Raw genomic sequence first — 24,924 nt, forward strand, 5'->3', positions numbered from 1 at the left:
TGAGGATTAAAAGTTTAATTCCTAGGTTGCATAAGTTGTAATCTGAAAGTTGCTCAGTAGTGAAGTTGAAATCCTATAAGGGTAGGTCGTGATTTTTAATCCCGTTGAGCTAAAAAATTTCCACGTAAAATTCCTCTTGTCGTTTACTTATTGCAGTGTGTGTGTGTGTACTGTTAAATCTGATGGAGAACCTGGTTCTCTGTACACTACAAGAAATTGGATTATTAGTGGCGACATATAGCAGCGACCCTATAGGTTGCTACAACTGCTATATTATTAGCAACGACTTTTATAAGTCGCTACAGATGGTTAATATTTAGCAGTGACTATTTTTAGATCGCCACTTATGTAGCTAAAATTTTCAGTCTCGCGAAAAATAAAATTTTGGCTCCATAGTTTTGGTGGCGACTTTTGGAAAGTCGCTGCTAAATCTCTGTTGCAGCGACTGGGTCGCTCCAATAGCACATATTTTTACTTTTAAAATAATTTGTAAAAGGCAAATACCTATTCTAATTAATTAAAACATTTCAGCTATACTGGTGGGTAGCTCAATTGGTATGAACGAAACATTACCTCTCAGCCAAATTCTTCAAACACAACCCTAGCATTCACCAAACAAATTCTCAACGAATCGACCCTCAGCGAAAATTTCACTGCCCAGCGAATCATCCCTCAGAGATCAGGTGGCCTGATACCGTTTCGACTGCCCTCAATTGGTAAAATCCTACGCCCTCCCTTCTTCGTCTTTGTTTTAGTTGAGAATGAGTTTTGTTTTGCTATAATTCATGATTCGGTCTAATATCTGATTTTGCCGTTGTTTAAGTTAATCGGTTTTGATTATTTTATCACTGTTAATACATTGTTAGCCTAATCGTTGAATTTTATTTTGTCTCTAATTAATTGTATTAGCATTTTGTTTAATTTTTGGAATTTGGAATGCTAAAGTTTCTGTTTTGTACTTGTTAAAGTAGTATAATGGTTTGGTATTGATAAAAAGTTGAGGTAGTAAAGGAATACTTGAGAGTAATTTGTGGGATTTTGATTTAGACCAAAGTGTTGAGTGTTTGTTTGTGAGAGAAAAACTCAGCCACAGTCATCAAAGATTATACTTTTTCTTTTTTGATTTTGAGGTTGAATTTGATTTAGATTAATAAGACGTTTTCAGGGAATTGGGAAAATTTGTTGTTTGTTTATGTGGAAGAACTCAGCAGCAGTCATCAAAGATTTTGAATTTTGTAGACTGAGGTTATTTTGTTCTTAGTGATGAACTGAAGTTATCCATCTGAAATCTTGCTCTTTGTTTGTTCTTTGTACAAAAATTGAAATATCATATATGCTCCTCAAGTATTAATAATGTTCTTGTTTTCTCTATTTTTCTGGTTATTGCTTAGTTTCATTTCTGTTCCTAATCGATTTCGTGCATTTAGGGATAATTCTCTTTCAACTTCTTTGTTCTCAAGTGTCGTCTACTCTCTCACCTAATATAGATATGATGGATAAAAGTTGGTTGAATATTAGGAATAGAGTCAACCAAAGATATAGAGATGGAGTAGACAACTTTCTTAATTGAGCATTCAGTCAACCAACGGTGAACACTATGATTCGGTGTCCTTGTAAAGGGTGTATGAATACCGCGTTCAAGGTAAGGGTTGATGTAAGAGGAGATTTATTAAGGAAGGGTTTCTAGGATTCTTATAAAGTGTGGGACTTGCATGGAGAAGTGTTACTTAGAGTTGAAACTTCTAATACTGTAGTTAGTGATGAAGCGGAAGATGATAGCATTGAAGAGGATAATATTGCTGAAATGATTCATGATGCTTGTGGATATCCGAATGTGGAGGATAATAATAATAATTCGGAGGACAATGAAGCCAAATGTACATGCAATAAAGTTCTACAAATTGTTAGAAGATGCTGAGACAGAAATTTATCATGGTTGTAAAAAAGTCTCGAAGTTGTCTTTTGTTGTTAAACTACTTCACTTGACGTGTCTTAACCATTGGAGCAACAAATCTATGGATGCATTATTGAGCTTTTTTAAAGAAGTTCTTCCCGAGGGGTCATTTGTGCTTAATTCTTTGTATGAAGCACAGAAAGTTCTTTGTGACCTCGGATTGGGGTACACCAAAATAGATGCATGTCGGAATAATTGTATTTTATATTGGCGTGATTATGCCGATGTCCAAGCATGTCCTAAGTGTGGTAATTCTAGATGGAAGTCTGAAGAACACGGAGGCAAAAAGGTAGCTCATAAAAGTTTGCGGCATTTTCCAATCAAACCAAGGCTTCAAAGATTGTACATGGCAAGAGAAACAACTAAAAAGATGAGGTGGCACAATGAGGGAAATATTGATGATGGTGTCTTGCGACATCCATCTGACTCAATAACATGGAAATCCTTTGATGCACGACATCTGACCTTTTCAACTGAGTTAAGAAGTGTTCGATTAGGTTTGGTGAGTGACGGGTGTAAGCACGTGATTTTGCCCTATATGAGAATTACTCCCAAAAAATTCAAAAAATAAAGTAATTTTTCTTGGTGTGCAATTTTGTGATATTTTGTGATATTTTGAATAATTATTTGTATTTATCTGTGCATGTTTATTTGCTAAATTAATAAAAAATACAAAAATATGTCGCATTTTGCATATAGGATTTAATTCTACAATTGTTAGTAATTAAATTTGTTTTACAAAAATTAAAAATTACAAAAATAGGCATCGTTTGCATTTTTAGCATTTAATGTCCAAATATACAATTTTATGCTTAATTAATACTTAATTGTGCGTTAATTGTTATTGGGAGTTAATTTGCGCTTTTATAACTTAATTTAGTTCTTAATAATAGTTTAAGTATTTTTATAATTTAGTTTTAGAAAAAATAAAAGAAGAAAAGAGAGCGAAAATATAAAGAAAGTCGGAATTAGGCCTCTTCTTCAATTTCAAGCCACAGGCCCAAAAATGGCCCAATCTTCCCTACGACCCAGTCCATTTCGAACTGGGTTGACCCAGTCCATAACCCAAAAGACCCAATACCCCTATCTTGCATTTCAAAGATACAAAACAAAACAAAAAAAAAAAAAACAAAAACCCTAAAAATGACCTAAGTCATCCGCCCCCCCTATCATTCTTCTTCCTCTTTTCTTCCTTCTTCCTCCAAAGCTCCAACCCAACGTCCATGGCTACCCTTCACCAGCCCCATCGACAACCAACTCTTCACATCACGTCTCCATCTTCTTCCTCGTCTCCAAATGACCCCTCCAATCGCCGGAAAACTTGACAATTGGAGCAACCATGGTTGGTTTCCGAAGAAAACCCCACTGTTGCGTCTTTGTCGAGCTCCAACTGATCATGGTTGGTTCTTCTTCTTCACCTCATACTATCATGAGCGTTCTGCTGCCCGCTACGTCCAGCTCGGAACAACCAACGTCACCGCCATCCACGTCGACCTCCCCGACTGCTTCGCCGCTGCCTTGGTTGCGTTTTTGCTCGTCGAGCACTACTCCTGCTGCGTCGTTGCTGCTTGAGCTCACCATGGCCAACTGCTCCTGCTTGCAAGCTTCTTCGCGCAAGCACCAAACACACCCCCCAGTTATTTCTTCTTCGCTACATCCAGTGCATCGACCTTCTCCATCATTTGCCGCTACTGCTGAAGCAGAAGCTCCGTCCAAACAAAACCAAATCCAGCTGCTACTGCTTCGGCTTCTGCTTTCGACTGTGTATCGCTATATTTCGTGTTCGAGCTTTGTTTCAGGTTTGGTCGTCGTCGTTTGGTCGAGGCTCGTCAAAACAGTCCGTACATATTCGTTTCGATCCGGTTAGTAGTTTTTGAGTTTAATTTTTGTTCGTATTTCGTTTGGATATTTTTCGAATCTAAAATCGGCAAATGTTTGTTTTGTTCATGTCTATGGTTGGATATTTGATTTTTGGTTTTATTCATGTTCATGTGTTTTATTAAAATTAATTTTCAGATTTCAAAATGAAAGATTAATTAGTTATTTTTCATGTTTATTTCATGTTTGTATTGTTGTTTAAGTGAATATTTGTTAGTTTGATGTTTGTTAGATTCAAATTGAAATTTAATCAACTATTTCTTCAATTTGTTTCATGTGTTTATGTATTGTTAGAAATTGTTAATATTGTTAAGTTCAAGTTTAAGTTCATAATTGTTTCTTCGTCGATCTTGTTATTTGTTTAAAGAATTTAGTTGTATTAAAGGAATATATTGTTTTAATCGTTTAATCCGTCATGTTTGTTGTCTTAAAATAGATTCATTCATGTTCATACTTTGTTTGGATGATCTTGAATCCGAATTTTGTATAGTTTGATTTCTTGTTTACCATTTATGATTATTGCTTGAATTGTTCTCATAATCTTGTTTAAAGTTTAATATAAGAATTGTTTGTTGTAATGTTGTTAGAGTTGATTTTAAGTTCAATATGATTGAATTTAGAAATCTTCATACTTTGTTTGTTGTTGTTGTTGAATCCAAAAATAGGATTGTTTGTTGCTAAAATATTGTTCAATCAAATTTTAGTTGTTCTTTGTTGTTCAATTCGTGTTCATGTGATTTGTTGTTGAAATGTTGTTAAAATCGTGTTCATGTGATATTGTTGTTATGATGTTCATCCATGTTCATATTGTTGTTTGAACATTGTTAGAAATTGATCATATTGTCTATATTTTGGTTAAGTTTGATTAATTAATGTGTTATAGCTGATGGGTAGTTTGGTAAATTTGTAATACGTTCAGGGGTAGTTTGGTAATTTCAGTAAGGTCGGAAGGGGTAGTTTAGGAATTGTACATTTTGAAATTGTTTATTTGAAGCATGGGGGACAAAATGAAATGGGGTGGGTTGTGATATGATTATTTAATATAAAGGGGGGACAAGATTTAAATTAAAGGGGAATCTTGCATTATTTTAAATAAAGCATGGGGGACAAAATATAATGGGGTGGTGTGATATGTTTATTTAATGTAATGGGGATGAGTGGGAAGATAATGGGTTGGGTAGAGAAAAAGTATTGATTTAATTGATTAAAGGATTTATGGGATGAGATATATATATGTGAAGTCTTGAACACAAGAAAGGAGAAAAAATACAGACAGAGAAAAAAAGAGAGATAAAAAAAAAGGAGCTGAACATTTATTCCGAAAAAACATTCAAACTCTCAAGAAAAGAAAAACATACAAAGAGAAAATAAAAAATAAAAAGTTGAAAATTAGAAGAGAAAGTAGTACACACCTGATAAATATTCTGGTATACAGGTGTAGAAATTAAGGGTTGAAGATTAAATAGCCTTTCAAAAATCTGAAAATTTCCCTTGGTTTCTGTCCGTTATTTTCGGCATTCTTGGATTTTATTTTGAATTTTTCAAAGCTGTCACTGGGATTTTCGTTGGCTGGTTATTGCTGGTTATTGTTGTTGTTGTTGTGTTACGTATTACGTTGCTGACTTTCTTCTTCTTATATTGACAATATCAGGTACACAACTGTAATTTTGGCATTTTGTAAGCTGAAATGAAGAATGGAGAATTAAATTTTTAATTTAGTTTAATTTAATTTTTTGTATTGTATTTAGGTTATTCATGTATTATTATTCTGTAAATCACTGTCCTTTGGCATAACTAGGCATATTATAGCGACATATTAAATAACGCCTTAACCAGATTATTAGGAAATATATTTAAGCTTGATTATTAATTAAAACTGTTTAATAACAAAAAATAGAAGAAATAACGTAAAAATGGCGTTATTGAATCAGTTTGGCAAAAATTAACTAAGTTCCTTATTCATAAGGTTTTTCGTCAACGATAAGTTAATCCGAATCATGTAGTCAATTTCAGTTATAACATGAATTAGTTTGCGAACAAGTATTAGGACATGATGAATTAAAACAAAGTTAGTTAATGTTAAATTGTTTAAATTTTTAGAAATATGATTTAGTACTCAAGTTTTTATTTTTATTTCTTTCAATTTTCAGTATTTGTAAATAATTAGTTTCAATAAGCTTAAGTCTTACTAATAATTTGAATTTTAATCCAACTATGGGATAATTAGTTTTTTTTTATTTTTTTTACTTTTTACTTTTCGATAATTCCATGTTGTATTTATGATTATAATTTTATTACTTTCTGTTAATATTTGTTTTTCTCTTCTATTTAATATGTCATTTTCAAGAATGTAGATATTGATTTTATATTTATAAACAAACTTAGTAATAATAAAAAGGTAGTCATTAAAGGATATTCTTAAAATAAGGAAGGATTTCGCTAAAAATAAATAGATGTAAATAATACAAAAAATTTACAGGATTCTCCAATTTCATTTATTTATTTAAAATTTTTTTTTTTAAAAAAAAATTTTTTACTTAGAATTTGGGATGGATTGTTTAGTGAATTTCACTTCCTTCCCCAAAGATAATGACGCGCTAGACTCTTTAGGCGCGATTTAATCAATTTTACCTTCCTAAACTCGGATGCGCATTTCATGCGACCCAAATCTAAATCTTAAAACATTGAATAAAAATGTGTTCCGGATTGCGGGTGCATTTCATGTGACGTAATCCAAAGACATGTTTTAAACGATGTTCACAATTTTTTTTAAAAAATAAAATAATAATAAAGTGGTAAAAAGTTAAATTTGCACATTGGTTCATAATTGTATTTAAAATCAGATAAATAAGCCGAATATGACAGTTGAGCGACCGTGCTAGAACCACGGAATTCGGGAATGCCTAACACCTTCTCCCGGGTTAACAGAATTCCTTATCCGGATTTCTGGTACGCAGATTGTAATATGGAGTCATTCTTTTCCTCGATCCGGGATTAAAATTGGTGACTTGAGACACCCTAAATCTCCCAAGTGGCGACTCTGAAATGAATAAATAAATCCCGTTTTGATTGTCCTTTAATTGAAAAAACTCCCTACGCGCCTCGCGGTGTGGAAAAAGGAGGTGTGACAACGGGTTCCAACCTTATGGGAACATGAGTTCTAATCATAGCATTTGGCTAGTCGTACTAGCTATGTATAACCTGCCACCATGGGATTGCATGAAAAATCCAGATTTCATGATGACGCTTCTTATTCCAGGCCCCAAGTGTCCAGACGATGATATCGATGTATATTTACAACCAATGATTGAAGAGTTGAAAGAATTATGGGACGGGGTGGAGACTTATGATGCATACTCAAAATCTAATTTTCTGATGCGTGTGGCTATCATGTGGACGATCAATGACTTTCCTGCATATGAAAATCTTTCAGGATGGTCAACTAAAGGCAAGCTTGCATGCCCTGGTTGCCATAAAGATACACAATCGACTTCCTTGCGTAGTAAGTTGTGTTATATGGGTCACCGTCGCTTCCTTCCCATTGACCATCCATGACAGAGAAGTAGGATGTTATCTGATGGGAAAGCTGAAATGGGAGTTGCACCTAACCCTTTAACAGGTGATGAAGTACTTGTGCAATTACAAGCTTTGGGTAATGTCACTTTTGGTAAAGGACAAAAGAGAAAGTGTGATGTTCATAGCAATTCTTACAATTGGAAGAAAAAAAGTATCTTTTTCGAATTACCTTATTGGAAGAGTCTTATGTTACGACATAACCTTGATATGATGCACATCGAAAGAAATGTGTCCGATAATATTATATTAACTGTCATGAATATGGTTGGAAAGACAAAAGACACATTGAAAAGTAGATATGACTTGATGGATCTTGGAATTAGACAAAGGTTGCATCCTATTGAGGATGGGAATAATATTTTGTTACCGGTAGCATGCTATGCATTGTCCGCAGAAGAGAAGCTGAAGGTATGCAGTTTCTTAGCTAATTTGAAGGTTCCTGATGCATTTTCCTCAAACATTTCAAGGTGTGTCAACGTACAGGAGAAAAAGATACATGGATTGAAATGTCACGATCATCATGTATTGTTGCAAGACATTTTTCCAGTAGCTATACGTGGTTTACTACCTAAGGAAGTGTGTGATCCAATTATAGCCTTAGGAAAGTTTTTCAAGAATATATACTCTAAGTGCTTGACGATTGAAGATCTTGATATCCTAGAGGCAGAAATTCCGATTATTTTGACCAAACTTCAACTTGTTTTCCCTCCGGCTTTCTTTGATGTCATGGTTCATTTGCCAAATCACTTGCCAAGTGAGGTAAAGCTTGGTGGACCAACTCAATATCAGAATATGTATCCTATTGAGAGGTAATTTATTGTTTAATAATTTCGATGCTATAGTTTTAGAATGACACACATTATATTAATAAGTCATTTTATATAGGTATCTGCGAACACTTAAGTCATACGTTCGCAACAAAAATCGTCCAGAAGGTTCAATTGCAGAAGGTTATTTGGCAGAGGAAAGCCTCACATTTTGCTCATGATACTTGAAGAATATCTCAACAAAGTTCAATAAACCAACTAGGAATGATGATGGATCTGTGTCAAATGATGAGATGTCTATCTTTAAAAAAAGTGGGCAAACAAAAGGTGCCTTAGAAGGCATCAGGCTATCTCATGATAATTTTAAACAAGCATGTATGTATGCACTTCAAAATTGTGAAGAGGTTTCGCATTTCATGGAGTAAGTCTCTTATTAACTCCAAGATAGTTTCACATTGAGATAGTTTGAATCCGATTTATCTTAACTAACTTAAAATGTAGGGAATATACAAGAGAGATTGAAAGCCAAAGTTCAATGAGAACTCATAAAAATGGGTTTCTTGATTGGTTTCGCGCACATGTAGGTATCTACTCAAATGATAATATTGATATTAGTTTATTCATCCCATCATGTTATTGGTCATAACAGTGTTGTTCGTCTTTGTAGATATTTGTACTATCTGCACAAGGACGCGCAAATGATGAGCTCATAAGCTTAGCCATCGGTCGTGTACCATTAGTACATCGATATTCAACATTTGTGGTGAATGGATTTAGATTCCATACAAAAGAGCTTGCATTGAGAAGAAAAACGCAGAATAGTGGTGTTCTTGTGAGAGGAGATGATTTAGACTCTAATAAGGAGTATTATGGTGTATTAGAGGACAATTATGAGTTATCTTATGTGGCAAATAGAAAAGTTTACTTATTCAAGTGTCATTGGTGGGATGTGGCTCGCTTAGGAAGAGGATATAAGATTGACAAATATGGATTCACAAGTGTGAATACTCGGTGTGCCTTGAATACAAATGAGCCATTTGTGTTGGCATCTCAGTCAGAACAAGTCTTTTACTTAGACGACATGGTCGATAATGATTGGCTTGTTGTTGTGAAGACAAATCCTCGTGACCTTTTTAAAATTCCTGATAATAATGATAATTGTGTAGATATTGAAGATGAAGAATTACAGAATGAAGAAGTTTATCAGCAAGAGGAAGCTGAATTTAATACTTCGTTCACCAATGACCAAGAAAATATTGTTGATGTGTCTCTACATAGGGATAATGTTAAACCACAAAGTATTAATAATCATAATGAGGAAGATGATTTCATAAATGACAATCATATAGAAATATCAGAGAGTGAAGATAGCGAAGAAGAGTAAAAAGAAAAAGAGGAAGAGGAAGAGAAAAATACAAATCTAAAAGTTTAGACGTAAAAACTAAGTGTGGTGGCAAAATCAAAATTATGATTCCAGATGATATTGATAGAGCAGTAAGTTCTGGGGCTAGAGATATTGTTAATTACTGTGGTTTGATCATGAGGAGCACTATCTCGTTCCAAGATGGAAATTGGCAGAAAATAGTTCTGAAACACGGAGAACTAATGTGGTTAAGGTCAAGGTAATAAACTGCTTTCAATATTGTATTGACTTTAAGTTGCAAGGTTTATTTATGTGGTTAGGATATTGAATATAATGTTACATTTATTGTCAGGATAAATTTGAAGTTTGCAGCGGGTTGCGAGAGCATATGTTTCAAGCCTTTGTAATTAGCACTATGCAAAGGCTTTTTAGAGCATGGAAAGCTCGACTCAGCATTCTGTACTCTAAGTACAGTACTAATGAAGAAAGATTGTCTCATCGACCTGAAGATGTTGAGCTTGAGGACTGGAAATACCTAATACAATATTTTGGAAGTCCGGAATTTAAGGTATTAACTTAATACCTGAAGATTGTCTCTTTGAATGGTGATTTATTAAACTATTTACTTACAGGTTGTAAGTGAGAGGAACAAAAGAAATAGAGTAATTCAAGTAATTAAGCATACTTGTGGTACAAAGTCTTTTGCAGAAATAGAGGAATCTACGGTAAAAATATATTTAGTCCCCTACTATCACATATGCTTCTTTGTTATTTACATATTTATATATTTGCTTATATATTTTTTCTCCATAACTATATTGCAGAGAAATCTTATTACTGGAGAATTTGACACACCAGATAAAGTTTGGGAGATCCAACATACACGCAAGGATGATAGTGGTGAACTGGTGTGGTTGGATTCACAGTCCCAACAAATTCATGTAATTATCGAAAAACACTTATAAAGTTCTCTGTTTATGTAAGTTTCATTTAATATATTTTATTATATTTTGATTTAAATGATTATGCATAAATGCAGGGTCAACTCCAGGAAGTTGTCGCTCAGCAACAATCTGAGGAGATCGAGCATCCCATGACTAGAGATGAGATTTTATCCCCCATTGTTGGTGAGAGAACAGGCTATGTTCGTGGAAAAGGATACGGAAAGAAGCCTCCTAAAAAGAGTAATATTCAGCAGGCAAATATAGAGGCCAGCGTGTCTTCTGCTATTGATATTGTGCGTCAAGAGATGCAAGCCGAGATGGATAGGAAGTTGCAAGAAGAAAGTGAACAAATGGCTGCTGAGTTGCAGAGAAATATGAAAATTGAATTGGAAAGGAAGTTGGCAGAGGAGCGTCAACACGCAAATGCAGAAGTAGACAAGAGGATATCTCTATAAGTGGAGAAGAAAATGCAGGAACAATTTGCTAGTTTCTTGACCAGAATGCAACAATAACAGGTACTTGCTACGCTCCTTCTTAACAATTCTTCTTCCTTCTCGACATTTATTCTTTCTTCCTTCTGTAGTGACTTCATGAATAGTGTGTTGGTATCTTTGGTTTTGGATCAGACTACTGAAATTATCTGGACCATGTTGTCTTACTACTTGTCTTGAATGGTGGTGTTATGAAATCTTGGTTTTATTAACAAGACATCTCCCAAATGCTAAACAAGCAATTGGAGTTATAGCCATTATGTTAAATTTTGATTATTTACTCTTTTCTGTTATGCTTTCGTTAACAACGTGTGCATCTATTCGTATGTCTAATGAGCTTGGTGCAGATTGTCCTGGTCCTGCTTATCGCGTAGCCTATGTATCGTTAGCTATGAGCGTTGCCTTGGGTTTTCTTGGTGGTTCTGTTATGGCTACTGCAAGAGGAATTTGGGGGCCATTGTTTAGTCATAATAAAGGGATTATAAATGGTGTTAAGAAAATGATGTTGTTAATGGAATTACTTGAAGTGGTTAATTTTCCATTAGCAATTTGTAGAGGAATTGTACGTGGAACGGCTAGGTCATGGCTAGGAATGTATGCAAATATTAGTGGATTTTATCTGTTAACTTTGCCATTAGGTGTGGTTTTGGCTTTCAAGATTAATCTTGGTCTTACTGGATTGTTGACAGAGCTTGTGATTGGAGTTGCATTCATTCTTTGGTAGAATCAGGGATATACATGTGTCTAGTAGAAAATTAGCATTGAATTTGACTGATGAAACTCAAACAATTATCTTCGGCCTAAATGATCAGGCTTACTTGCTCAAATTTCGCTTTCTTTCCTATTGCTTACGAGCCTAAATCCTTTTTACAATCTTTGCTTTGAGCTGATTGCAACACAGCTGAATGGCTGTTTGCAATACTGATTTGTTGTCTAGGTTTTATAGTACATGCACAAAGTTTTTGTCTTGGGCATCACAACATGCTGGATTTGCTTGTATTCACTTGTTTTGTTGTTAATTCTAGTAGTTTCTGAAGTCATCCATGTTTTTATCATTGATCCAAGTGTTTAATTTGGCATATTTTATTTAATTTCTTCCTATCTTTTCAAGTTATCGGACAGTGTCACAAATTACAACCAGAAATGAAGGACTGTTCCTATGAAAAAACTGCTCAGAAATTTTTGAAGGGAATGGTTGTCTGCAGAAGCTATGAAAAAACTGTTGAATGAGCAGAGTCATGAGGTTAAAAGCATTTACTAGTAATCACAGCATTCAGAATAGTAATCCAGTATTTTTGTTATAGAAAACTGCTGCTGCTGCATCATAGAAAAAATATTATCATGGAGTTGTTCTTTCTGGTGTAGATCACACGAGAGCAATTGCACTTAGTAGACTTAACATGCAAGATAGGAACATTTCAATTCATAAAGCAAGACAAAAATATAAAAGAAACAACTAAGGAATAAAGCCCCATAAGAATACTAAACATAATTCCTAGCTGTCTGCAGAAGCTATCTCACTTATGTCAGCAGAAGCTATCTCACCAATCTTGTCTTGTATCTGATTGATCTTGTAACTGTTCCAACTAAAAGTGACATCTAAGATTCATGCAACTCTTGCTTTGTGGTCCAGACAACTTTTGGAATTGTTAAGCTGCTTTGTAGTACACAAACTTTGGTTGCAACTTCTGGCTTTCCTTTGACATAGATTTAAATTTTTTAGAATTTTGATAGTAGTTGGATATAACAAATCTCATTATGTTCCTTATATATATCACTTTTGTCTAGCAGGGACAAGACACTTAAACAATTGTATCGTTCAAGGATGGTGTCGAGCAAGGATAAATTACAAGGCACTTAATATTTTGTCTTTTTTGGGATATGTAAATGCGTACAATTACAATGAAGTGTCGGGTAGTACATATGTAATTGACTTTATAGTAATGATAATATTTATAATATTCGGCTTGATAAATTTTTTTGATGTTTGTCAAACATTATTGGTTGCTTTAATATTAATAGTCAATTGATATGAATATATCTATATGAAATTATAGAGAATTAGGTTCCTACTGGCATGGAAATGTATATAATTTTGGTCGTTATAATTGTTGAGAAAATAGCTTTTAGTGGCGACATAGTTTTGTCAAAAAATTAGTAACTGTTGCGATATATAAGTGGCCACTGAAGGTCAATTTCTGTTGCAGCGACTTTAGTCGCTACAGAAAACATGTGTCTTTCATGGTTTAAACTTTTGTGGCCACTTTAGTCGCTACTAAAGGATATTTATAGTGGTGACATAACCTTGCCACTGAACATAAATATTTTTTGTGGCCACTTTAGTCGCTACTAAAGACATTTTTAGTGGCGACATAATCTTGCCACTGAACATAAATATTTTTTGTGGCGCATCTTGTCACTGCTAAAGGTCAATATATAGCGGCGACCCATCTAATATTTGTTCTGATGGAACTATGTTTTGTGGCGATTTTTTCAACCTTTTGTGGCAACTCTGTTGCCACAAAAAATGTTCTTTTAGTGGCGACAACAAATGTTGCCATAAATAACCTTCAGTTACGCTTTTGCTTGTGGCAATATAAAAGTCGCCACTAATACTCTTTAGCAGCGACTTCTAGGGATTTTGTGGCTACTTTAGTCGCCACAATAAGCGTGATTTCTTGTAGTGGTAGAGCTTGGTGGACCTATGGGAGAAATTCAAAAATAGCCAGATTTACAACTGGTCGTTCAAAAATAGCCCAGTTTCAAAAGTAATCGAAATTTAGCCAATTTTTATGTAAAAATAAATCTGAGCGAAAATACTGTTCAAAACCCGGAAAATACGCCAGTATATTATGCTGGAGTTCCAGCTTAAGTATACTTGAACTCCAGCATATTATACTGGAGTTCCAGGATAATTACGTTGGAGCTCCAGCATAATATGATGGAGTTCCAGCATAATATGATGTAGTTCCAACATACGTACACTAGAACTCCAGCATAATATATGGAGTTCTAGCAAGTATACCGGTCCAGCATAAAATATTGGAGTTTAGAGCACCGGTGCTCCAGTCTCCAGTATAATGAGCCAGCAAAGTATACCGGTCCAGCATAATATGCTGGAGTTCATACACAGGTGCACCAAACTCCAATATATTATGCTGGACCGATCTCTGTTGCAACAAAATAGTGGTTATTTTTCATTGACTTGGTAAATGCTGGCTATTTTTGAATGATTAGTCTGAAAACTGGCTATACCGTGCTATTCTTACCCTTATATTATATCGTATATGGGCACCATACAACATTAAAATATTATTAAGGGTGAAATAAAAAAATGTAAAGTTAAACTGCTTTCAACTATAAATGATATTATTCTTTTTAAAATAAATTAATATCAAAATGACACAAACGAAAGATCGAGTAAAGACAAAAGAAACCAAAAGGCTTCTCATATTTTCCCACAAACTAATTACGTAGTTGTCATCATGTCGTTAAGCTTACAAAATTACAAGCTAAATATTGATAAGCAAGCATGTCTTTCTCGTGTCCTGGAAATTTGTTTTACTTGCTGACTCTTGATATAATCTGCACAGACAAACAAACAAACACGCAAACATATGATATATATTTGAGATTTAGAGGATGAGAAGTGCAACTTGGTTAAGGATAACCTCAGAGGTTCTTTGGATGATATCTCGGACTTCTCATCATTTCATCATGCCGAGCTTACCAACTCTCAAATTTAAAAATAAAAATAAAAAGGATTTAATTTTTATATACTAAATATATAAATTGGTCTACCTTGCCTTCCTTGGAAGTTCTACCTAAGATTAATCAAATGTCTTCAAAGCCAAAAAATGTGGAGAGCAAAAACAAGCTCTTTTAGAGTGGATTCACATCTATAGCAGGATTAAAGAATTTAAGAGTAGAACAAATTAAATAAAGGACAATCAAAAAGTACCTGAGATATATATGTATGAACCTTTGAACATATATAATAGAATTGATGAAATTAAAATGAAGCTCATTTATGTCTTGTATTGTTGGTGAGTGATTGAAGCTGCTAGATGACCTGATGAAACTAAACAAAGCCCAAATCCTTTCAAATATAGCGTCCAACCATCTGAGAGAAGGAAATAGATTATGGTCGTCTGAATTACCAGATCATGCTGGCAGCTTCAACCTCTCAAACCAACATACGAATATGGATAAGAGGAAGAGGAAAAACTACCTCTTCCATTTGGCTGATGGCATATATAACAGATGCACACAAACCATGCATGGATATATACTTTGGCGTTTGCACAAAAATTGAAGGATGTACCCCATAACTTTCCTCATCTACTAGGAGTATATACTAATTATAAATGCACCTCTTTCTAGATTTTCCTCTCTTTGTACAGTGTCAATATATAGAGGTTTTAATAGGTTGGTTATTTTGCCGTTTCTCTTACAGCTATTGACATTGACTTCTTGTCTTCACTAACTTGTTTTTCTTTTTCTCTTTCTCTTTCTCTTTCTCTTTCTTCCTCTCTTTTCCTTTCTCTAGTTTCAACTTGAGCTGTATTTTCTCTTTGCATGCTGTTTCACCAAATATTTTTTATCTCTCGCCATCATAAAGTATCAAATAATTTTATTGATCTAAACTTAGAATTTTTTTTTTTACCTAACTAAATTTTATCTTTATTGAAATTTAATTTTACTCACATCATTAACCGTTAAACCATATCCTTGAGTGCCCTAATTGAGTTGTATATTTTAAATGAAATAGGGGACCACTTAGCTTCATATCTTCTATAATACTACCCTCCTACACTTAATTACAAGGTTACTTAAAGTTGATTGGTCCACATTTGATTTAATTAAAAATGAAGTGCAACAGTTGTACAGTAGATGTGTAAGAATTTCAAGTTTAGACCATTAAGTTTTTGGGGCCTTTCAGTTCAGTCCTTGGCATTTATTAGATGTTCAATTACCCACTTTAATGCACCATTTGAAGGAAAACAAGCTACATTAATCTCAACGACGTAAAGACCAAAAAAGAAAAAGAAAAAAAAAGGCACCGAGGACCCAGTCAAAAGGCTCCCAGTGAACCGTAATAGCTGGAAATTAAAATGGTAGTCTCAAAACAAGAGGTATAATTCTCTAGCAATATACTATATATATATATATATATATATATATATATATATATATATATATATATATATATATATATATATATATAGGTAAGAAGGAATGCTTCCAACCTCTTAAAAGTTTACCAAAAAGAGGATGAATTGATATATTGAAGATTGGTCCCAATTAATAAAATTATCTTTTGGCGATGGATGCAAAAAGTCTATTTCCTAATGGTGGCTAGGTTGTTGATACTATTTGTTGCATGGTATTAATTAACTAGTCCGTACCAATGAATTATTTTTGTGGAACTAGCTAGGAAACATTTAAACCCCTAGGATAAACATAGCAAATAAAAGAGATTCTTTGGTCAAAACAGAAATAATGTTTCCACATTAAATCAATTAATTAATAGGGGAAAGGAGTAGTTTTAATTAATTAAATATTATGTAGGGGGTGGTGGGAAAGACAAAATTTAAACGGTGCATGCTTGGCAATGGCACATGGTCATGTCGGTAAATACTTATTGGCACTTTGTATTTATATTAATCCAACGAATATACGACATATTTTCGTATATATAATTATTATTAAACTATAATTAGTTAGCACACATTTCCATCTCAATTTATCACTTAATTATATTTTCTCCGTTTCACTTTGAATAATTTTTGGCTTTTTTCATACATATTAAGAAATTTATTTTTTAGCATTAATTAACACTAAAATTGACCATATTAACCTTAATTTGATCATTGTAAATATAACAAAATACTCCTAGGCTTTTAACTCAAAGGGCAACTTTGAAAAAAAAAAGTTAATTCTTTTTTAATATTTGAAAAGATCAAATATTATGGACTACAAAAAAGGACCAAAAAATTATCAAGCCTGGCTAACTCAATCCAAAAAATTAATTTATAAGGTGAGGATTAACAAAGATTATATAACAAGACCAATTACCACATCCATAGCTGAAGTGGGACTTCTAACAGTTACTAGCGATGGTTGCACGGGCCCAATCACGATGAAGTCGAGCATTTTTTAATTCTATATGTAAGCAATGAAATATTTATTGGTATGTTTGCAAGTTTTCTGTAAAATACTTTGTTAAAATAAAGTGCTAGATATCAATGGTGACATAAATTAATTAACAGTCATATGTATGAGCACATTGATACAAAGGAAAAATATTTTTTTTAGATAGATAGGTGAACCCAAAAATTATGTAAAAGAGTGTTCGGGCGTACTTCTTTGCACATTTTTTTTTTCTGGACTTTTCTATATAAAATACAGCTAACCCAGCATTAATTATTATCAGATGCTTACAGCAACACTTTAAGTGAAAAGTGTAAGAAACATATATAATTAATTAAGGGGGGCAAAAAACTCAACCCAACCCCTAGATTATCCTTCTCAACTAAATAAAAATGCAAACGTCAAAGTCCTGCATTCTAATGATGAGCCTTAAACGTTAATTTTTAAATTTTAAACTCTAATTTTAATTTTAAATGTTACATTTTACACCCTACATTTAAACTTCAAACTATAAGCACCTATATTCCAATATAAATTTCAATCCTTAAAATATACTTATACGTTATGTTCTAGGACATATAGCTTTAACACAATTTGAATTTTTAATTTTGGCTATAATAGTGTTTTATGAGTTCAACACTTTTATTTTCCTTGTAACATCTTCCATTTTCTCTTATGTATACTTTTTATAAATCAAAATAAGTTTCTTTGTTTATAGATACGTCGGCTATAATTTAAGTCTCAAAATCAACCATTGAAGAAAATTGGGGAATGAATCAATAAATCCTAATTATATTAAACTTTTAAAGTTATAGTGTAGTAACTTTTTCATAGGCTTCTATAAACTACTATATCACCACTATATATTTAGGGGTCGTTTGGTTGGAATATGATTTATACCGATATAAGTTATATGGGGATAAGTTATGTTGGGATTGTTATTTATTCATTGTTTGGTATGTTGTATTAAGAATGACAATTGCATAATTTCTACGAAGAAGGTATAAGTTATACCGGTTCTAATTACCCCACCTTCTATAAGGTATAAATTATACAGGTGTTAAAATTAATACCGGAATAACTTATACCTCGTTTGCTAACCAAACAAAGTATTAAAGTGGTATTAAGTTTTTATACCACTCTTATACCTTCTTATACCTTATACCAAATAACCCCTTAGAGGTCATTTAGTTCAAAGATAAGTTATGCGAAAAATAATAATATAAATTGATTTTGTTAGACAGAAATAAAATAACTCGTACTCTTGACAAGACCAATTGGATTAGTAGCATTGATGTGAGAGGTTATATCTAATTTTATTGTTTGATTATCGAACTAAGTCTTTATTAAGTTTCAATTCCTTCTTCCCGAAGCATTAAAAGAATTATGCACACATAGACGATTGTGTCATTAAAGAAGTTATACGTGTCACTTGTTCAAGACACTTATATTAGTACGGGCCTAATTGGTGACTATAATTTGTTTTTTCCTAATTTTACTTACAAAGTAATTCACGTATTGGACGTGATTTTGTTATTTTTTGATGTTCATAATATTCTTTGTAAGCTTCTTTTCAAGTACTTCTCATATTAAATTATCTATAGTAAGTGACTTAAATGTTCATTGCATTAAAGACATGCTTAAAAGAATTTGTTTCTTTTTTTATATAATAAGGCCAACCTTTATATTTATTTGTCTCCAACTTCAGAAAGAGCTCACATGATTGAGTCCTATTTATAACATGAGTAAATTTTAATCTATATGTAGTTATTCAAAATAATTGTGTCTAGGTTCTCTAGTAATGTTGCCTTCATTCAAAAAGTACCGGTTAAAGTTTTGACATATATAATTAAAAAAATTAACTAATTAATAGCATTAATGTAAGAATTATTTAACTAAGTGATCCTTTAAATCTTCACTTTGAGATTATAAATTTTATTTTCGAGAATGATCGAATCGATTCTTTCACTTTGTCGAACTCGAAATGGAGGTTGAAGGTGCGGAGTCTTCTTCTTTTGATTTGAGACGAATTCATTTTTCTAAGTAAAGATGTATGCATTTCGTTATTGACTTTAATAATTTATCCTCAAACAATTAGGCTGAAGGAAATGAGTAACATGACAAGCATCTTTAGTTTTTTCAATGTTCAATTTTCTTTGTCTAATTTGATATTATGAATCCTATATAGCATTGGAATTGAAAAAAAGTACTAATAAGAAAGTGATATCTCACTAATTAAACTGAAAAATATAAATGAGGCTCATGTAGTATAATCTCAATATAATTTGTTTGTGAACCAAATGAACCCTAAGATTACACTTTCTTTAATCCAACACCTAGCAGTGGAAAAAATCTAAATATTAAGATATTTATTTAGAGTTTAGTTTTAAATATTTTTAATATTGTTAATTACTCACATAATTTGTATATTTCCCTTGAAATTTTCCATCTAAAGTCTAGTTTTTCTTCTCATGTAATTTGTATGTTTCTCTTGAAATTTTCCATCTAAAGTTTAGTTTTTAAAATTTGTTATAAATTTTTAAATAAATTTATGATTAAGCATCATTTTTTTTAAAATAGTAAATACTGAAAGATTTGTGACGTGTGCTAAGCTAATTATAAATAAGCTACAAAAAGGGATTGTGATTTATGAATATTTAATACCATTAGTTAATCTTTTATAGTAATAGATTTGCCAACATATTATTTATTTCAGTAAGGAAATTTATTTCATTGTTAAAGTAGCAATAAAACATTAGTTAGAAATAGAGAGAGAGAATAGGTAATAGGCAAGAGAGAAGATAATTCTATTACTATAACCACGTGTCCACCATAAAAACAAATACATAATGAGGTGTGATGACTGAGAAGTACAGATGTGGTCCACTGTTCAGAGCTAAAATGTCAGCACAAAAAAAGATAACCAAAGCTGCTACAGTAACATTTTATGTCGACCAATTAGAATAACGAACTCAACTTAAATTATCAAAACTACCCTCGTCAACAAGCAGACATGTTGACGGAGAGCTCTCTGCTAACTCACACTTATAAGATAGTAGAAATATATTCGAATAGTATAAAGGATTTACACTATCATTGAGGTTTTAACTTACAAATTATAACAAGTTAAATTTTTATTAGGTTACTAATTAATACTTTTTGAGAAATTGATCTAGAATTACTTATAAGTAAAATAATTATATAAAAATATTGCAATCAGTGCCTAACTGCATTCCTGCCTGCTAGGTGCTTTTCTTGTGGATCCTTCCTTCCTTAATGACTAGAGATTATTACACAGTTGCTTACTTTTTAAAGAGTATTCTCATAAATAGTACTTAGTATTTTTTGCTTATTCCAAAAATAGCAAACTCTTTTACCATTTTAGCAGATTTAATTTTGAATTTAAATTTGAAAGTTTGATCAATTCTATTAAGCCCCTAAAAAATTCCCGAATTTAAAAACAATCTTTCCTTTTTCTTTCCTATTCTCATACGTTATGTACTTCCTTCCATCTCTCTACTCTTTACTTTGTCACAGAGACTTTTGGAAGATCTTCTTCAGCTTGCATAGAAGGGCTAAGCGCATTAAAGAGGAACTAATATGATAAAATATAAAATTAATATACTAGAATACCACTATAAGTTATTTATTATTAAATACCATTATTATACTGTATATATAGTATAGTAGAATAACATTATAATTTATCACTGTTTAATACCATCGTTATATCGTGTATACAAATTTTATAACGTGTATATATTTATTTCATGTATTTTTCACGTATGTATAAAATGTGTGTGTATATATATACACACACACTAGTAATGTGTATTCATATATAGTGTGTGTATATATATATATATACACACACACACTAGTAATGTGTATTCATATATAATATTACTATTCATCATGTATTCACTAATTGTTTTTGTCACGACCCAAAATCCTTCCGAAAGAGTCGTGATGACACCTAGTCTCTAAACTAGGTAAGCCTACATTAACTGAGATAACATTTATATTTGCTAACTATAATTTAAATAACTCGTAACAAATTACAATTCTCAAAATCGGTGGTACAAATCATAAGCCTTTCTAAGAGTAGTTATACGAAATAAATACATCACTGTTCCGAAACAAAAGGAACAAATGGAAATAAGTACAAGTGAAGGTGACTCCGAGGCCTGCGAACGCTGCAGCAGGTTTACCTTGAGTCTCCACCGCAACGACCCGCACAGCTACTACCGATCAAATACTTGGATCTGTACACAAAAATGTACAGAAATATAGTATGAGCACACAACAACGATGCCCAATAAGTATCAAGACTAACATCGGTGGGGTACTGACAAGGAACAGTCCAGACACCTATTGGTCGAATAAATTGAATAGGATATGGTAATAAACTATCAACCTAAAGATGACAAAGTAATATCAACAGCAGGGAAAGAACAAACTACAATCAGTAGAAACAATAAGGGGAAACACGGATGGAAAATGAAAGATAACCAAGTAAATTAACACCAACATAGCTGGAACACAGACAAGTAAAATGTAGTCAATTAAGGAAGGGGATGTTAGCTCAATAAATTATATCATTTCTGATGCACAATTCCAACCATCTCAAACTCAATGTCTCATATCATAACCTCAATTACCAAACCTTTAACACACCCGGCACCTTGTGCCCACATGTTTCTATCTCACTTTGCACAATAACGTTCTCATGTTACTCAGTACATAGGGTCCATAACCAATGCAACTAAGATGTTCAAGGAGTCTTATTTACATAACATAAATTAGAGTACAACTTCTAAACCAATTAGGAACTCAGCAAGAAAAGATGAAGTTATTTTTAGAAATCATTTGAATAAAGAAAGTACCATAAAATACCACATCGAATGAATTATTACCTTTAACATGTGATTTAATAATTTAACTTAGTAGAAATTCTATTTTAAGTAAAATACAACCTCAGACGGTTTAAGGGAATTTAGCTGAGTAACTAATTGAATTAAAAATGAAACAATTATTGAAATTTGAAGTATTGAAATATATATATATATATATAAATACGACAAAGTATTGAAAACACTATGGGGTTCCATCAAAAAGGATCACAACAGTAAAGAAATCTAAAAAGTTAAAACACCTGAATTGATAACAACGAACAAACACAAGGAAACAGAAAGTGCACAGCATCATCCTTCGCGCTTTATCACTCTTCCTCACCATATGCATAAATAGAAATGTGCACGACATCACCCTTCGTGGTTTAACTCTCTCATAACATGGCACGACATCACCCTTCGTGCATTAACTCTCATAATCATGGCACGACATCACCCTTCGTGCATTAACACTCACTTACAATATCATGCACGGCACCACCCTTCGTGCTTTACACTCTTCCTCACCCAAACAATAGAAGAAATACATCCCGGCAAGGGAATCAACAATATGAACAATAACAACCCGGCAAGAGAATCAACAACAATCCAACAATCCAACCACAAGGAATTCCACCACCAAGTGTATGAATACACGATAATAAGAGAATCATAGAAAAATCAAGGAATGCAATAACCTTAACAAAACAGCAAGACATAATAAGAACGCGATAACTATACCGGTGACCACAACAATTTGAACACCTAGCATATATGCACGGGGTCATAGAGGAATTCACAATTAAGGGATAACAAAACAATAAGGAAAACAATCACTTCAATTAAGGCAAATAAGTGCCACGTAATAAGTAAGAGTTATGGGGAAAAACTAACAATCATATAGAGGTAAAGTAAACAATTATGAAGTCCAAGCGTAACTGAAAAACTTCTCACTTAATGAACATAAGGACCTAAGAACCCTAAAGGCAAATTTTGCACAAATAAGTCCGAGCACACACTCGTCACCTCACATGCACGGACTACAATTAGCATAGAAGACTCAAATCCTAAGGGGAAGTCCCCCACACAAGGTTAGACAAGATACTTACCTCAATCCGGTCAATTCAATACTTAATTTAGCCTTTTTTTTACCAATTCATCAATGTTCGACTCAATCTAGCCAAAAACGACTTGAATACATCAAACAATGCAAGAGAAAACAATTCCAATTAACAAAACTATGATTCTTATACAATTTGCAAAAAATCAACAAAAGTCAACTCCCCCAGGCCCGCACCTCGGAACCCGAAAAATTTACGAAAACCGAACACCCATTCCGCTATGAGTTCACTCAAACAAAATTTATCTAATTCCGATACCATTTGGTAATTCAAATCATTATTTTACATTTTTGAAAAACTTTACAAATTTTTCCCAAATTCCATCCCAAATCATGAATCAAATGATGAATTCAATGATAGATTCATGTATTTTAGCAAAATCTGAGTTAGAATCACTTACCCTGATGAATTTCTTGAAAAACCTTCGAAAAATCGCATAGATCCGAGCTCTCTAGGTCAAAATATGAAATAAAACCCTAAATCTCGTATTTGTAGTGCACCTTTCATATTCCCATCACCGCTAACCGCGGTAAATCACTACTGACCGCACTTCTGGTGGCTGCATAGAAATGCCTTAGTATTTTGGCCATAACTTCCTCTACAGATCTCGAAATTATGATATCTTTACCTTTCCAGAAACTAGACATGAAGGGCTACAACTTTTGTTTTGGATCATCTCAAAATTCACTGTAGATCAAAAGATATAGGCTTCTGAAGTCGGACCAGCGAACCTGCAGATCGGGGCACTCTATTTTCCACCTCAGCGCTCCCCTTCCGCTCTCAGTGGAAAAACCTCCACCTCAGCGGTAGTTCCTTCACCCTCAGTGAAGATTTAAGCACAAGAACCATGCCTGGGTTCTAGAAATGTCCGAATTCGCTCAAAACTCACCCGAAACACACCTGAGGCCTCCGTAACCACAACCAAATGTGCCTTCAAGTCTTAAAATACCATACTAACTCAATCGAGCTCTCAAATCACCTCAAACAAGAACAAAAACATAAATCGCACACCAATTCAAGCTTAATGGACTTGAAACCTCATACCTTCACAACCGATGCCGAACCCTATCAAACCTCCTCCGAATAACCTCCAATTTTGAACACACGTCTCAAATGATATTACGAACCTACTCAAACTCTCGAAATTCTATTCCAACTCCGATATCATAAAAATCAACTCTCTGTCAACCCTCTCCATTTTTCCAAACTTCAACTTTTCCAACTTTCACTGAAATGCATCAAATTACCCTACGGGCCTCCAAATAAAATCTGAACTCACGCCCAAGTCCAAAATCACCATATGAAGCTACTGACATCATCCAAAACTCATTCCGGAGCCGTTTATTCAAAAGTTAAATTCCGGTCAAATTCTCTCCGCTTAAGCTTCCAAAACTATATTCATTCTTCCAATTCGACTCCGATTCATCCGAAAACTGAATTCATCCACGCACACAAGTTGATATATATAATGTGAAGCTGCTCGTGACCTCAAACTACCGAACCGGATGCAATTGTTCAAAATGACCAGTCTGGTCATTATAATTTTTAGTAATATCATGTATTCAATAATGATACAACACAATGTATTATTAAAGTTAATATATTATAAATATAAAAATTAGATCTAAAAGCAATTACATGAAGGAAAAATGAAGAGCATCTTGAGGTAATGCATTAAATGAGGAAGAGAAAGTTGTGGGAATGATTGTTCCAATATTGCATGTTTGTGTTAGAAATGTAATTAATTAGCTGTCATGTTTGTTAATTACTTATTATTGCTAGGAC

General features: G+C 33.2%; 2 protein-coding genes and 1 long non-coding RNA gene across 3 annotated transcripts; 2 read left to right on the top strand and 1 right to left on the bottom strand.

Moving 5' to 3' along the window:
- Positions 1-7,399: 7,399 nt before the first annotated feature.
- On the top strand, positions 7,400-9,559 carry LOC104231052 (uncharacterized). Its single transcript, XM_009783977.1, has 3 exons — positions 7,400-8,217; positions 8,677-8,755; positions 8,843-9,559. Exons 1-3 carry the CDS (start codon positions 7,400-7,402, stop codon positions 9,557-9,559), a joined length of 1,614 nt encoding a protein of 537 aa, XP_009782279.1.
- A 1,739-nt stretch (positions 9,560-11,298) lies between these two features.
- Positions 11,299-11,697, top strand: LOC104231051 (protein DETOXIFICATION 56-like). Its single transcript, XM_009783976.2, has one exon. The coding sequence runs from the start codon at positions 11,299-11,301 to the stop codon at positions 11,695-11,697; it is 399 nt and encodes a 132-aa protein (XP_009782278.2).
- A 2,627-nt stretch (positions 11,698-14,324) lies between these two features.
- LOC138886427 (uncharacterized) lies at positions 14,325-15,408 on the bottom strand. The gene is made up of 2 exons (XR_011405156.1): positions 14,935-15,408; positions 14,325-14,558 (listed from the first exon to the last, which is right to left on the bottom strand). It is a non-coding gene; the product is annotated as an uncharacterized lncRNA (long non-coding RNA).
- Positions 15,409-24,924: the final 9,516 nt, after the last annotated feature.

This window comes from Nicotiana sylvestris, chromosome 2 (assembly GCF_000393655.2).
Source record: "Nicotiana sylvestris chromosome 2, ASM39365v2, whole genome shotgun sequence".
Taxonomy (NCBI): Eukaryota; Viridiplantae; Streptophyta; class Magnoliopsida; order Solanales; family Solanaceae; genus Nicotiana; species Nicotiana sylvestris.